We start from the raw sequence: 16,954 nt of genomic DNA on the forward strand, positions 1-16,954 counted from the left end.
GTTCAAAGCCAACGTGGGCAGAAAAGACCATGAGACTAGTGTGTGTGCGCGTGTGTGTGTCTGTGAGTGTGTGTGTGTGTCTATCTGTCTGTCAGTTGTAGGACTTACTCTGGGCCTGGAAGCTGTCCCTGAGCTCTTCAGCTCAAGGCAAGTGTTCTACCACTTGAGCCACAGATCCACTTCTGGTTTTCTGGTGGTTAGTTGGAGATAAGAGTCTCACGGACTTTCCTTCCCCAGGCTGGTTTTGAACCATGATCCTCAGATCTCAGCCTCCTAAGTAGGTAGGATTACAGCATGAGCCACTGGCAACCAGCACCATGAGACTCCTATCTCCAATAAACTAACCCCCCAAAAAGCCAGAATTGGAGCTCTGGCTCAATTAGTAGAGCACTAGCCTTGAGCAAAAGCAACGCAGGGACAGCCCTAGGGCCAATACCAAAAAAAAGGAAGGAAGGAAGGAAGGAAGGAAGGAGGGAAGGAGGGAAGGAGGGAAGGAAGGAGGGAAGGAGGGAAGGAGGGAAGGAGGGAGGGAGGGAGGAAAGGAGGGAGGGAGGGAAGGAAGGAAGGAAGGAAGGAGAGGGAAGGAGGTAGGGAGGGAGGGAGGGAAGAAAGTAGCAATAACAATAACATTACCAACAATATTTATTAATAATAATTAACCTTTATATTTATCAAGTAGAAAAGTTACAATATGAATTCATTTAATCCTCATAAAATTCTATGAGGTACTATTAATATTCCCATTTTAAGATAAGGAAATGGAGGCACAGCAATGCTAAGTAAACTCATGTAAAAGTACAGATTCCAACTTAGGGAGTCTGGCCTCCAAGTAACACTCTAAACTTTTATTTGGAAGGTTATTTGGGGAGTTGTGTGTGTGTGTGTGTGCGCGCGTGTGTGCATGCATGCGTGTGCGTGTATGCGCATGCCTGCCAGACCTGGGGCTTGAACTCAGGGCCTGGGCACTGTCCCAAGGCCCACTGTTCAAGGCTAGTGCTCTACCACTTGAGCCACCACTCAACTTCCAACTCCAAACTTTTAAAGGATGGGTATGTTCAAGTGGTTGGGAAACTGAGGGGGAAGAGCCAACAAAATGAGAAACTGAAAATGTGAATCTGAAAATCCAAGCCCTGGACTGGGAGTAGAATGGAGAGCACAGGTCACAGGTTAGCTTCATGCAGAATAGGAACTGTGCACAAGTGCCACAACAAAGAGGCACTCACTGCTGGCAGGATGAGATTTTGATTGCAGAGCCCAGGATTGAGGTGGTGAGGCCGGAGAGGTGGTGAAGCCATTAATGAAACTTGGAATAGAAATGAATGAGAAGTATCAGACTGTCATGAACAACGTAAGTCTGGCAGGGGCTAGACAGCATGGTTGTTTCCCTGCAATGTTTAGGAGCCCATACCCAGGGGTAATGAGGGAAGTTTGGTTGCAGAACTGTAGGTGCAGCCTTCAGCTGGTGGAAGTCTGCCAATGGGCAGGAAACTGCAATAAGAAAGGCCAAAGGAGTGATCTGAAGTGCCAGATAGAATGGTACTTAACTAATACCTAGATCCTTCCATATCAGGGTCCAAACACCTTCACCACCATGAGGACAAGGCACAAGAACCAGAGTCTCTGTGGGACAGATGGCTGAGGGAGGCCTGACCTCTCTGCTGAACACAACTGGCGCTGGTGATGGGCTTTCAGAGGAACCAGAAAAAAATAGCCAGGAGCTGAGTGGTAATAGCCTAGATAGAACCAAAGGGCACAGAGTATAGGCAGGAAGGGGAGGAAAGGATTTGGAGAACCTCTCAGCTAATCTAGAACTTGGACGTAGAAATGAAAGGGGCCTATGCAAGAGGAGGTGCAATCTACTTGGGGCCTGGGGAGAGTGGCAGGCAGGAAGAGAGACCCTAACAGTAAAGTGGTATGTTTCTGAGATAGCATAAGGGAGCTGGCTTGGAAGAGCTTAGGGTGCTTACTTTAGTATGGAGATTCAGCAGCTCTCGAGGCCTAATAAAGGATTAACTGTGCAATTACTCCAATTGGAGGAATTAGAAAGATTACATTTAAGTCTATTGAGATTTGATACATTTTTATAAAGCCTACTTCAATAGGTTTTTCTATGTCCTTTAACAAGTTGTCAAAAAGCGACTCAAAGTTTGATGTAAGTACGAATTTATTGACATGAATACCTTTAGCTATTATTTGAACACAGAGAGGATACTGAAGAGCTGAAGACAATGATAATAAACCCACAGGATCTAATGTTTGCAAGGCCCACTCCCTCTGAGAGACAGAGAGAAGAGAGAGGGTGGGGAGCAGGGCAGAAGGAGGAGGGGGGAAGGAGGGAAGGTGGGAAGAGAAGGGAGGAGAGATCTGAACAAACCTTTAAAAAGAATCTGGAGACTGCTTTCAATTATAGTAAGAAGTAATGACAATTTGACAATTTAAGCATTTTATCCAGAAACATATATCTATTCCATAGATACCAAATCGATCACCATATAATTGAGTTTGAAAATATACAAAATATTTGTTGTTCTTACATACTCAAATTAAAACCTAATTTTAAAAAGTGCACAGTAAAAACAGCATAAGGAAACCTACGATATCCATGGTATACGTATTGTTTTCCATTTCACTGTCAACATCAAATTCTGTATTTGCCTTACTGCTTGCAGATATATCCGAAGTGTTTCAAGGTCATACTCAACACTGACTAGTTTACTGGGTCCAACAACACTCTGGCTGCCCGATGGCTGCCAGCACTGGACGTAGAGTCTCGGCCCTGTAGTTCTTGCAGCTCTGGAAGGAACAGTCACCAACCAGCTATTTGTAAACTATCGACTCTTGTTCTTTTTAGAATTGCCCTGTGCAAAGAAAAATATTCGCAATAAGAACACAACCTTCCAGAAAAATAGTTCGCATAGTTTATTAACCAAACTGTCTGATGACTATTTCACTTTGGGGCATGCAGGCTTCCCAGAGGGAGAAAGTCAATAATCTTGCATGGTTAACTTTCCATCACAATCACAAAGCAGTTTGTTGTAGGTGATACAAAAAGAAAAAAAAAAAAAGGGCAGCTCCTGTTTGGGATTTATCAAAGCCTCAAACATCCATGTTATTCCCAAAACGGAATATGAAATTTATGAAGCTGAATAAAATAGATTGTCCTAAATATGTTCCGTGTTTAAATAAACATCCTTTAGAGATCTCAGCAGAAATCATTTGATGTTCTTTGTGTGTGTGTGTACATTTGTTTTCTGTAACTAGGTCTTGCAACGGAGGCTAGGTTAGCTTTCAACTATCAATCTTTCTGATTTTTGACTCCCTATGATTACAGGGGTACACCAGTAGGCTTACCCCAATAATTTTGAATATAGGCTAACTAATACTCAACTGATACTATTATCTGTCAAAAATAACCTTAGAAAATGACTGAGGACAAGTTAGAGAAAAGATATTTTAACTCATTTCTAATTTCTTTAAATACGGAAGTCCAGATTTTCTTGTTTTGCATAGCTTGTCTTCTTTTTGGAGTGGTTTTCCCTCTTAGAAAGTTTCTAACTGAATTCATAAATGAGTAGGAGTTCTTCTTATAATTGGGTAATGCCTACAGATTAAAAACCAGAAGCAAGATAATAGCAAACAAATGGTTGAGGATGTTTACTTCAAATCTAGTGGAGGGAGATAATGTCAATCAGCCATAAGGTGATGCTGTATGGTATCAACTGCTAATAAATGGAGGAGAAGAAGGGATTACAGAATAATCAAAGAAAGATGAGCAAACCAGGTGCTGGTGGCTCACACCTGTAATCTTCAAGAGGCTGAGGTCAATCTGAGAATCATGGTTCACAGCCAGCCTGGCAGGCAAGTTGGTGAGATCCTTATCTCCAATTAACCACCAGAAAACTGGGAGTGGAGCTGTGGCTCAAAGTGGTAGAGTCCCTACCCTCTGGGCATTCAGGCCTTGAGTTCAAGCCCCAGATTAGCAATCAATATAAAGTCTAAACTGAAAAGTAGTCTCTTAACTCAGTTTTCTTAATGCAAGTATTTTAAGGAACACATTAAAAAAAAAAAAAACTTTAGGAAAACTTGAAAATTCCCTAACTTCTGAAGTAGCTATAATTCGATTACACCTTGAACATACCACCTATCTTCTTGACTCAGCCATTATTAGGAATGTAACAGTGAGTTATACTGCCTGTTAGAATATCAAGAAGACAACATGAGGCAATCTTCAGGAGGACCAGCCCGTGCTTCAGTTAGCTGCAGCTCAACTTTCCTGAAGCCAAAGTAACCAAAGAGCCCCCATCTGCTGTGTTAGCTGTTATGGTCATCACAGAAATAGCCCAGACAAGCATCAGAGACCCCCGCCCCTCCTAAGTGGCAAGTGGTGAAGGACTATCAAAAGACTACCAAAAGACATAGTTATACAATGCAGTCTCCAGTGTATTAACGAACAATTTTCTAAGGAGGCTCCAATTGAGCAGATCACTGCTAATGCTAAAACCGAACTCTGGTTTATTCATTTCCACTTCTTTTCCAGGGCATGCAGCAGAAACTCAATAAATGCCTGCAGAATCAGTAAGCGGTAATAGCAGATCTCAGAGAACAAGCTGGAGCTAGCAAATCCTATATGTTTGTGGTACAATATTGTGTGAGTCACTGAAATGTGCTAAGTATCTGAGGTGACACACAGAACCAAATCCCTGGTCCCCTGAAGCCTACCTTCGTGGCAAAAGAATATACACATGACCATCCAGTAAGAGAGACATGGCGTGTGGCTATGCATTCCAACCTGACATATTACACAATAGCTAGGGACAAGGAGAGGCTTTGAGAAATTAAAAGAAAGGAGATCTCTGGAATTAAAAGGTAAGAAAAACATTCCTAAATTATATGGCTAGTCAAGAGAATTCACTAAAAGTCATTCTGACACCATTTAGACTCTTGTATAAACAAAGAGCAGTCCCTCTTTTAAAACCCTCTGTGACACCCCCTCCCAGCTATACAAGAGTAACAGAAATGCCAAGAAAGCACCAGACACAGCATTAAAGCCTCGGCTTATAACTCAGCCAAAGAAACTTAATTCTCCTTCTGGACAGGACAATTGACATTAAGGAAAATGATTCACAAGCACTTTAAATCTAATAACCTTCAGCTTTCAGAATGCCTAACAATGCATTATCATGTATGGACCATATTAAACACCAACCTCACCTGACCTACCTTACTGGCCATCTTGAGCGTGTCAATCTCTTCTCTCTGTTTGGACAGTGTCTCATTCATGCTGCACAGGTGGTCACTCATCATACTTAACTGATCCTCATAACTCCTCTTGGTAGTTGTCAGCTCATCCTATAGAGCAAAGGAAAAGAGAGGAGAAAACCCAAAGCCCAGCTAGTCACAGTACTCTAAAGCTTTTTAAATGATTAATTATTACAATAATTTGGAAAAGCAACTTAGCAAAATGGCCAAGTTGGTCAACTAACATGAAAGCTAGTGCACAGGGGAACAAAGTTAAGAGTAATGTGGGAAAAAAGTTTCCATCTTCAACATATGTTAATAATTTCTATGTAAAAGTGTAAGGCATACAATCTATGCAGGGCATAAAATCATCAGAAAAAGCTGAGTGATGCTTCCAAATCCCCTCCTCTTCCCCATGCCTTGCATGAGGTGGCTTCACACTGGCCCCAGCTCATGGCTCTTCGACTCACAGCTTTCACTCTGGAAGGCACATTCTTCTTTCCTTCCACCTTTCCCACTCCCATCAGCCCTGCAGATCTGATCTTGTGCTCCTAACCAACTGGAGAAAGTAATCTGAAACAAGGAGGTGCTGGGCAGTGCTCTATGACTGGGTTTTCCTGTGCCTGCATAGAACCTATATTTGTGATAACAGGAGCTTCCTGAAAAACAAGGCTAATTTAAAACAGGGCAAGGAAGAAGGAATATTTCTGCATCCCCATCTTTTAATTTGTGGCAGTTATATGAACTCGAGAAGAGAAAGAACAGAATAATGTGTACAGCAAACTGCTGTTTATTTAATAAAAAAGAAGAAAAACAGAGAATTTTAAATAAATATAATTTTTTTAAAGTGTTGACTATAAGAAAATTTAAAAATAAAGATCAAGTCTGGAGGGAAAGCAAATAAGACAACCACTCTTGAACTGATAAAAGTAATTTTTACTTTACAATGAGATAGAAATAAAGTGGTCAGACCCGGTTTTCACTGTATTTGATGTCAGTGTCCTGCATCTTGTATATACACTTCTCTAATTTGGGGAGAGGAAGGGAAGAGGGGGAGGGTAGTTGTGGAGGTGGGAGGGAATGGGAGGGGAAAAACAAAGGAGGTAACAATGCTTGATAGGAAATGTACTCATTACCTGGCTCATGTAACTGTAACCCCTCTGTACAGTATTTTTACAATAAAAAAGTATTAAAAAAAAAGTGGTTAGAAAAAAATGCAGGTACTACTACTTTTCTTTTTTTTTTTTATTGTGAAAATACAGTACAGAGGGGTTACAATTACATGGGCAAGATAATGAGTACATTTCTTATCAAGCATTGTAGCCTCCTCCTTTGTTTCCTCTTCCCATCCCTTCCCATCCTCCCCCACCCCACCCCCCCCCCCCCCCTGCCACACACTAAAGTTGTAAAGTTCGTGAAAGCAGGGGTTATACTGTGGGGGAGGGACATACAAAGCAACAAAGAAATAATCTTATAAATGAGTTAGAAACAATCCCAAGGTACCACTACTTTTCTGAAAGGAAAAGTTGACTTTGCTTCCCAAGAACGTCCCATGATAAAACACTACCTGTGCAGGTAACACTCATGAACTCACCTGCAGTCTGCTGATGTTCTGACTGGCCATTTTCATCTCCTCTGTCAGTGCCTCCTTAGACTTCTCAGCTAACGCTAGTCTTTTAGAGAGTGCTCGGCACTGTAAGTGAGAAAAAAATTCTACTTGTAGAAGCAGCATTGTCTAAAACAAATTCTTTTTCAGGGAAAGTTACCAGAATTTGATCTCCAGAGCAAAAGCCATCCATCCATCCATCCATCCATTCCATCAATATTTCTTGAATACCTATAGGTACTGTATAGAAGAAAGCTGTGGACCTACCTCACCATTTTAGTAAAGTAAAAAAAGTCCAGCAGTTCAAGCTCATTAGTGTTTTTCCCTAGCTCTAGTCTAATGACCAGTGGTTACAAAACCATAAGAATATTCTCCATTTACTCAGCATTCATTTGTACTTAAGACAGATGAAAGGGATGTGTTCATTTCCAAAGTGATCAGTGTCACTACCAAACTCATTCTATGAAGCCAGCATAATCCTCAGCCCCAAATCAATTAGGAGAGATTCATCAAAGAAAGATAACTACAGACCCATCTCCTTGATAGCATCGATGCAAAACTTCTCAATAAAATTCTGGCCAACTGAATTCAACAACAAACCAAAAAAAAATCATATATTCTAATCAAACGGGATTCACTCCAGGGATGCAAAGCTGGTTGATTATATGTAAGTTAATTAATTTAATTCAACACATCAATAGGAGCGAGGTTAAGAACCACAGGATCATTTCAATAGATGCAGAAAAATCATTTGACAAGCTCCAACACCCCTTTATGATAAAAGTTCTGGAGAAGCTAGGAATCCATGGAACATTCCTCAATATAATACAGGCTATAGATGACAAACCAGCCAGTATTATACTTAATGGTGAAAAGTCAAAACCATTTCCTCTAAAATCAGGAATGAGACAGGATGTCCACTATCTACACTCCTCTTCAATATAGTACTGGAATTCCTACAAGAGCAACAAGGAAAGAGAAAAACATAAAAGAGATCCAAACAGGGAAGGAAGAAGTAAAACTGTCCCTCTTTGCAGATGTCATGATCCTGTATTTAAAGAACCCTATAGATTCCTCCTCCAATTTACATGAGTTGATCTAAAACTTTGGCAAAATACAGGATATAAAATTAACCACCCCAAATCAGTAGCTTTTCTGTATGCCAACAATAAGAAGATGGAGACTGAAATCAAGAAAGCAACTCCATGTGTAACAGCCTCAAAAAAAAATAAAATGAAATACCTAGGAATTAACCAAAAATGTGAAGGACCTCCATTATCAAAACTTTAAAAATCTGAACAAAGAGCCAGGTACTGGTAGCTCACGCCTGTAATCCTAGCCACTCAGGAGGCTGAGATCTGAGCATCGCTGTTCAAAGCCAGCCCGGGCAGGAAACTCCATGAGATTTTTACCTCCAATAAAAACCCACTAGAAAACCGGAAGTGACGCTGTGGTGCAAGCGGCAGAGCGCTGGTCTTGGCCTTGGGCTGAAAAGCGCAAGGACAGCGCCCAGGCCCAGAGCTCAAGTTCCATGACCACCACCAACAACAACAACAAATCTGAACAAGGAAATTGAAGCAGAATTAAGGAAATAGAAAAAAAAAATCTACATGCTCCTGGATTGAAAGGAGTAACATTGGGAAATAATTAAAAAACTCAGGGCAATATCCATCAAAATCCCAACAGCATTTTCAATGACAGAGAGAAAGCAATCCAAAAATTCATATGGAAAAAGACCCCAAATAGCAAAAACAATCCTTAGCAGAAAAAAGTGCTGGAGGAATATCAATATCAAATTTCAAACTCTATTACAAACAGCTTGGTACTGGCACAAGAATCGGCCTAAGGACCAATGGAACAGAAAAGAAGTCCCAGAAATAAACCCACACACGTATAGCCACCTAATATCTGATGAGGGAGCCAAAAACACAGGAAAGACAGCCTCTTCAATAAATGATGCTGGCAAAATTGATTATACACATGCAGAAAACTGAAATTCAATCCTTATATATCACCCTACACCAAAATCAATTCTAAATGAATCAAAGACCTCAATGCAAGGCCAGATACCATAAAAATATTACAGGATGGGAAATACTAGGGCTCCTAAGCACAGGTTAAAACTTCCTAAATAAAGATCCAAAATCACAACAAATCAAAGAAAGACTGGATAAATGGGACTGCATCAAACGGAAGAGTTTCTGCATGACAAAGGACATAGCTAGCAAGATAAAAAGAAAGCATACAGAAAGGGAGATTTTCACTAGCTATGTATCAGACAAGGGCCTCATATCTAAATATACTTAGAGCTCATATCTAAAATATACTTAGAGCTCAAAAAATTAAACCCCCCAAAAATAAACCCTCAAAGAAACAACAGCCCAATTAATAAATGGGTTAAAGACGTAAAGAGAGACTTCTCACAAGAAGTAAGAATGACCAATAGACATATGAAGAAATGTTCAATATCTCTTAGCCACAAAAGAAATGCAAATCAAAACAACATTGAGATTCCATCTCACCCCAGTTAGAATGGCCATTATCAAGAAAACTAACAATAACAGATGCTGGTTAGGATGTGGCCAAAAGAGAACAAACTACAACACTGTTGGTGAGAATGTAAACTTGTTCAACCACTCTGGAAAGCAACATGGAGGTTCCTCAAAAGACTAAATATAGAGCTTCCCTATGACCCAGCAATCCCACTGTTGGGCATTTATCCAATAGACCACAAACAAGGCCACACTAAAGCCAACAGAACAACCATGTTCAGTGCAGCATTGTTTACCATAGCCAAAATATGGAATCAACCCAGATGCCCCTCAGTGAATGAATGGATCAAGAAAATGTGATATATATATATATATTATATATATATATGTATGATTTCTATGCTTCCATCAGAAAGATATTGACCCATGCATAAAGAAATGGAAAGACTTGGAAAAAATCATATTAAGCAAACTAAGCCAGCCAAAGAAACATAGGTTGCATGGTTTCCCTCATCTGTAGTAATTACAATGTGCCTATAAATCTACAAGTAAACATAATGGATGGTAAAAGACAAAAAACAAAGAAACAAAAACAAAAAAAACTAAGCCAGGCACTGGTGGCTCACACCTGTAATCCTAGCTACTCAGGAGACTGAGATCTGAGGATTATTGTTCAAAGCCAGCCCAGGGAGGAAAGTCAGTGGGTCTTTTTAATTTTTTTATTTTTGGGGGGGGGGGGGTCCAGTCCTGGGGTCTGAACTCTGGGCCTAGGCGCTGTCCCTCAGCTCTTCAGCTCAAGGCTAACGCTCTACCACTTGAGCCACAGCGCCACTTCTGGCATTTTTCTTTTTGCTTATGTGGTGCTGAGGAATCGAACCCAGGGCTTCATGCATGCAAGGCAAGCGCTCTACCACTGAGCCACCTTCCCAGCCCAGTCAGTGAGTCTTTTATCTCCAATTATCCACCAGAAAACTGGAAGTGGTGCTGTGGCTCAAGTGGTAGAGTGCTTGCCTTGAACTGAAATGCTGAGGGATAGTGCCCAGGCCCAGAGTTCAAGTCCCACAACTGACAAAAGAAACAAACAACAACAACAAAAAAAAAAAACATAAAAAACTATACTTGGACATGATAAATTAAACAGGACTCTAAAAATTCACACAGTGAGGATATTCTTAGGAGAGGATCACAAAGGCTCAATAGCTATGTGCATATGATCATATAAAATGATATTTATCAAAATGAACTCCAAGAAGAGGTCTAACATTACTTTGCTTCTTGTATTTTTTTCACTGATTTTATTTTTGTCACTGATTTTATTTCTGTACATTTTGTTTTGTATGTGTTTATCTGTTTGGGGGAGGGTAAGGAAGAACACAGAAATGGTGGGAGAAAGGGTGAACAAATCCAACAGTAATACTCACTATACACTATACTGAACTATACACCTTGTGGGGGAGGGGGTCAGGAGGGAAAAACTGGGAGAAAATGAGGAAAGAGGTGACCCTGTTCAAAAAGAAATGTACTCTTTACCAGACTTATGTAACTATAACCCCTCTGTATATCACCTTTAAAATGACAATAAAGTAAAATGAAAATAAATAAATAAAAAATAAAGTGGCAGTTAAAAAAAAATAAGTAAAGCACAAGCTAAAGCCTTTTCCTCTCAGGAAAAAAAGAAGTTACCAGTGGCTTCTAACCATGAGTCTTAGATGTGTGTGTGTGTGTGTGTGTGTGTGTGTGTGTGTGTGTGTGTGTGTGTGTGTGTGTGTGTGTGTGTGTGTGTGTGTGTGTGTGTGTGCGTGCTCTCAAGGTTGGCACTCTACCACTTGAGCCAAAGCTCCACTCCACTTCCAGCGTTTTGCTGGCTAATTGGAGACAAGAGTCTCATGCACTTTCCTGCCCAACACAATCCTTGTGCTTGAAGTCCTTCATTAACATCACCTTATGGGCGCAATAAAAGCTTTATAAATCCCACTCGAGGTTACAGGGGACAGCACAGCTGTTTTCTCTGGAAACCATCCAGAGCCAGAGCAGATGAAAAATAAAAAAAGTTCTATTTCACACTCTTGTTCAAAGAGAGTGTGCAATAAAACAGACCCCAGACTTTCTGCAGGGGCACTGAGACCAAGGGGAAGGTGCTGACGAGACTCATGTGATCGTGGTGTGGACACCAGGCACTTAGCCTGTCCATTCCAGTAAAGTCATACAAGAGGTCACCACGTCCTGTTTACAAATGAGAAAAAAACTAAGCAATCACAAAATTCCTGTGTCACAGATGGACTGAATACATTCACTAAAATAAGCAAGTCTCTTGAAAATTCCCTGGCTACTCATTTTATTTTTCAAAACAATTTCAGGGCACATAAACCGATCAAATCAACCATTTGCTATTAACCAAATACCTACTCTGTGCTTAATTAGCCCTGCACCTGACCAAGTGGGAGAGAGTCAAGCAAGGCCCCCATGAAGACAACGCAAGTCTGGGTCACTGACCCAGAAATCAATCAGGGAAGCAAGGAAGCAATCGAGATGGATTGCATGCTGCACTGCATACCCTGGATAACCACGGACCTATCACTTGAATCAAGCACAAATGCTGTGGCTGCTGGTTAACCACCCGAGCTAGGCACATCATTTATTTTAGCAGGAAAGAGACAAAGCCCTTCCCCACTGCTAGCAAATGGCGCCTGTTGCCCTCTCTACCACGAAGTGTAGGAGACAATCGCAGATAGGCCGCAACAAAGGGTGTCATTCTTTTTTCTTTTTCAATTTTAAGCATCACAACTGTCTGCCATCTTTAACTAATCTTTAATATAAAGTTTCAAATCTGTAACTCTGAAGACCTTGCAAGCTGAACAGAACCCATTCTAACTCAGTCATTTTACCTCTTGTGGTACTGGGATTTCAGGGTAGGATCTTGTGCTTACTAGGCATGTCCTAGCCTTTTTTTTTTTTTGGTCGGTTGTGGGGCTTGAACTCTGGGCTTGGGCGCCATCTCTCCGCTCTTCAGCTCAAGGTAAGTACTCTACCACTTGAGCCACAGTGCCACTTCCGGTTTTCTATTGGTTTTTATTGGAGATAAGAGTCTCACGGAGTTTCCTGCCCGGGCTGGCTTGGAACCGTGGTCCTCGGATTTCAGCCTTCTGAGTGGCTAGGATTGCAGGCCTGAGCTACCAGCGCCTGGCTCAGCCTTTTTTTTTTTTTTTTTAGCTTATTTTCAGGGAGGATCTTGGGGTTTTGCGTAGGGCCAGTCTCAGAGCTTGATCCTCCTACATATGGCAGCCAGTAGCTGGTATGACAATTTAACTACCACACCCAATTTATTGAGAAAGATAGAGTCTTGCTAACTTTGATGCCCAGACTGGCCTTGAACTGCAATCCTCCAGATTTCTACCTCTGGTGTAGTTATGATTACAAGTTTGAGCCATAGCGCAGTACTTGGTCTAATGATTCATATTGTTTGATGTCTGCACTTCCTTCATTTTCCCCTTTCTAGTATTTTATAAGTTGTGTATAATTTTATTTATAGTGCTTTTTCTAACTCTCTGAACAAATTATTTGGTAAGAAAAAAAGAAAGCATAACAAAAAGATGTGGTATCTTTTGTTCAAAACGTTACACATTTTATTTTATCACATATAGGAATTAAGTTCTGCAAACCTGCCATTTAGAAAACGGAGAATATTTAGAAACACATTTTTTGCCTTTTACCTTGCTTATATTAAAAATTCTTCTCCCTGTAAATGTCTACTCATCTCTTAACTGGAAAGCAAGAAACCTTAAAAACAATGCTCCAAGCACATGGTATGCAAACTTCAGAAAGACTCCGCTAACTCTCCCAATGTTTTTGCAATGACTTGGAAATGACAAGCCAGTCTTACAGCTATTGAACTGGACATTTCTGGGTGGAATGCAGACTGATCACTGTGAACGGCAACCAACAGACACCAAGAGCAAACAGACACAAGTGTCTACCAGTGGACAACAGGGCAAGAGGACAGTGGCCCAGTTCCTGAAGGGCAGGGAAAGTACCAGCTGAACTGACCCCCCACTCACCTCAGCATAGAAATGCACTGACTTGCTGTCAGCCAGCTGCAGCTGTGATGTAAGCTCTACTATCCTTGCCATGTAGTGATTTTTAATTAAGTCTTCACGAGATTCCACATCTGGAACCTAAATAGAACACAAAGAAAAAGACAAATGCCAGGGAGATGAAGACATTCGGGGGTGGGGGGGGGGAGCCAAAAGGACAATAGAGTATACATTTTCACTTAAAAAGTGATAAGGAAACAGTTTGCTTAGCCCCCAAAGAAATGTCAGATGTGGCAGATAAACAGACAGCCCCAATTTCTCTGTGTGTGCGTGTGTGTGTGTGTGTTGGTCCTGAGGCTTGAACACTGGGATGGGGTGCTGTCCTTGAGCTTTTCTGCTCAAAATTTAAGCCACAGCTTCACTTCCAGCTTCTTGGTAGTTAAGGTTAAGAGTCTCGCAGACTTTCCTGCCTGAGCTAACTTTGAACCATGATCATCTTTGGATCTCAGTCTCCTGAGTAGCTACAATTACAAGTCTGAGCCACCAGTTCTGGACCCCAATTTCTTTTATCCTGCATTTGCTCATCTCAGAAAGAAGTCATGCCTACAGAATTTCTCAGAAGAGAACAGAGCTGGGGTGGGAGTATTGGAGTTCCCTGGGCCACAAACTTGTCAAATTCCATCTGTCCGACTCCTATGCCACCTTCTAATTAGAACAGGGAAGGGAAATGGGGGGGGGGGGGGCGATTTATTGGAATTCCTAAATTTTGAACATTCTTTTTTTTTCTTTAAAATTATCTTAAGAAAACTCTAATGCTTCTAAATTTACTAATAAACTACTTCTATACTAAATAGGTTTGCCCTCTGCTTCAGACTGGTATTTCTTCCAGTTATTTAGCAATGAAAGACATAGTATTAAGTTTAATTTAAAAATACCTAAGTTTGGGGCTGGGAAGGTGGCTCAAGGGTAGAGTGCTTGCCTTGCATGCATGAGGCCCTGTGTTTGATTCATCAGCACCACATAAGCATAAAAAGCCACTGTGGCTCAAGTGGTAGAGTGATAGCCTTGAGCTGAAGAACTGAGGGACAGCGCCCAGGCCCAGAGTTCAGGCCCTAGGACCGGCAAAAAAAAAAGAAAAAAGAAAGAAAGAAAAAAAAGAAAAGAGGGGCTGGGAAGGTGGCTCAGTGGTAGAGTGCTTGCCTTGCATGCATGAGGCCCTGGGTTCGATTCCCCAGCACCACATAAGCAAAAAGAAAAAAAGCCAGAAGTGGTGCTGTGGCTCAAGTGGTAGAGCACTAGCCTTGAGCTGAAGAGCTGAGGGACAGCGCCCAGGCCCAGAGTTCAGGCCCACGACCGGACCCAAAAAAAAAAAGAAAAGAAAAAAATTCAGTTAAAAAATACCTAAGTTCAAGGTTACCTATATTCTAAGTAGAATAGCCTACTATCTTTTTCAGTTTGCTAAAGCAAGTGATAAGGTGAATGACTTCAGTTTTTGTTAATTTATTGTTATTATTATCTTATTATTATTTATAAAGTCCTTAGAATACTTCAAAACCCAAATATGTAAAACTAGATGACAAACCAAATCTGCCCTGAGTTCACTGGCTACAAGCACAGTGCTCATTGGCCTGGAGGAACCCTGACTTCCTGGGCACCCATGGGGGAGGAAGAGTGTGGTCCTCTGCCTCACACAGCATGTAACCATGCTGGTAAGGGCCACACCTTGTCAACTTCCAGGACAAGCCATCCCACAAGGCAGATACAAAACAGGCTCGATGGAGCCTTCACTACTGTAACAGAAAATTTGTTCTTCATTTGCTAAAACTGCCCCCCCCCCCAAAAAAAAAGGAAGTGGACAAAAATGTCTTCCACAGGAGATAAACATGCTTCAAGATATTTACTAGCAAAGTTATGATGCTGAGGGCACATTACCTCACTCTCACACGTCCTGGTTAAAATCCCAATCTGGAAAACAAGGAGGAGAAATTATTAGAGCAGAATGTGTAAATGCAGACCCAAGGAGTTAACACTTCCTCTTCTCAGCCCACACTGGTTCAGATCACTGGAAATGCAGCTCTAGGACACCCAGTGCTGTCTTTCTCTATAAGATGCTGTACCTGTACCTAAGTAACCGCATTCACTAGTTCTGCCCTGAGGTAAAACCCAAAGGCCATTACCAAATGGGCCACCATTTTCACTGAAAGCCAACACAAAGTCCAGGAAGAGCAAGAGACAATCAGCCTTTAATCCTATCTTACCATCTCCACACTAATTACTAAGCAGGAGCTAGGAAAGTTGTAGACAGTTTTATGGAGACTATGACAATTAAACATTTTATACAGAAAACACAAACAACACACTGAGAGCTAAAAAGGAGAAGTACCACCTTTGATATAATATTGAAGCATTAATAAGCATTCATCTCAAATTTAAATAAAAAATAATGTTATTTTGTTTCATTTGGCAGTACTGGGGTTTGAATTCAGGGCAGGTGCTCTATCACTTGAGCCATGTCCACAGGCCTCAAAATTATGTAATTTTAAACAAATTATAGTATAGTTAGATTTTTTTTTCATTTTTTAAAATTTTTTGTGCCAGTCTGGGGCTTAAACTCAAGACCTGGGCGCTGTCTCTGAGCTTCTCTTGCTCAAGGCTAGCACCCTACCCCTTTAGCCACAGCTCCATTTCTGGGTTGGTTGGTTTGTTTTTCTAGTTAGTGGAGATAAGAATTTATCTTTATTATTGCTCAGGCTGGCTTCCTCAGATGTCAGCCTCCTGAGTAGCTAGTACCAGCATGAGCCATGGGTGCCTAGCTTAGATTTGTCTTTTTTAAAGATTTTCTGAATTAAGATTTCAGAAACAGTCATGATTACTATTTTCAGGATATTTTTCCAGGTGAAAGGGCAGGTGCTTGAGCATCATGACTTATAAAAACTACATTTCAATAGATTCTGCTAATCAGAGATGTCACCTAATACACAGTGTTCAAATACTCTAAATAATATGCTCAAGAGGATTATTCTGAAGAACAAACTATGTGTACTAATGAATATTATACTCACCTACTATTAAAGAGTTTATTAATTTTTTAAAAAATAGAAAAGCCATAATTTTCTACTCAATAAAGCAGGGATCGCATTTTCTTTCTCTCTCTCTCTCCCTCTCCCTCTCTCTCTCTCTCTCAAAAACTACTTATAATAACAAAGTAACCATCTAATTTCCCATATTCAATGATGGCCACATTTGCTTAAATAAACTTCAGACACTCATCTATTCTACCTCTTCTCTGGGACCGTTCCTCTTGAAGGAAAAGGTGTTAAGTAGAAGGAAATATTTGACCATATAGATTTGTAACAATTTTTCTCATGTGCTACTAACAACAATAACTGATATAGCCCTTTTAACAGAATTGGGCAAAAAAGAGCAAGGAATTTGAAAACATTCATTCCTTTGATTCAGTAACTCTAGCCCTAAGAAATATATCCCAAGGAAATTACTAATACATAAAGAATCTTAGGGGCTAGGAATGTGGCTTTTAGTGGTGGAGTACTTGCCTAGCTGCATGAGGCTCTGGGTTCAATTCCTTT

At 40.8% G+C, this 16,954-nt stretch overlaps 1 protein-coding gene across 3 annotated transcripts in view; it reads right to left on the minus strand.

The window, feature by feature from the left end:
- Positions 1-2,146: 2,146 nt before the first annotated feature.
- Positions 2,147-16,954, minus strand: part of Ppp1r21 (protein phosphatase 1 regulatory subunit 21) — a 68,984-nt gene continuing 54,176 nt past the window's right edge. For all 3 annotated transcript variants that reach the window (XM_042675406.1, XM_042675408.1, XM_042675409.1), the window contains exons 18-22: positions 15,300-15,332; positions 13,392-13,508; positions 6,833-6,931; positions 5,221-5,349; positions 2,147-2,858 (exon numbers count right to left, since the gene is read on the minus strand). In XM_042675406.1, coding sequence (XP_042531340.1) covers positions 2,829-2,858; positions 5,221-5,349; positions 6,833-6,931; positions 13,392-13,508; positions 15,300-15,332 — 408 coding nt within the window. In that variant the 3' untranslated portion in view covers positions 2,147-2,828. The remainder of the gene's footprint in view (positions 2,859-5,220; positions 5,350-6,832; positions 6,932-13,391; positions 13,509-15,299; positions 15,333-16,954) is intronic.

This window comes from Dipodomys spectabilis, unplaced genomic scaffold (assembly GCF_019054845.1).
Source record: "Dipodomys spectabilis isolate Male_0828 unplaced genomic scaffold, ASM1905484v1 ptg000026l, whole genome shotgun sequence".
In the NCBI taxonomy this organism is placed as follows: domain Eukaryota; kingdom Metazoa; phylum Chordata; class Mammalia; order Rodentia; family Heteromyidae; genus Dipodomys; species Dipodomys spectabilis.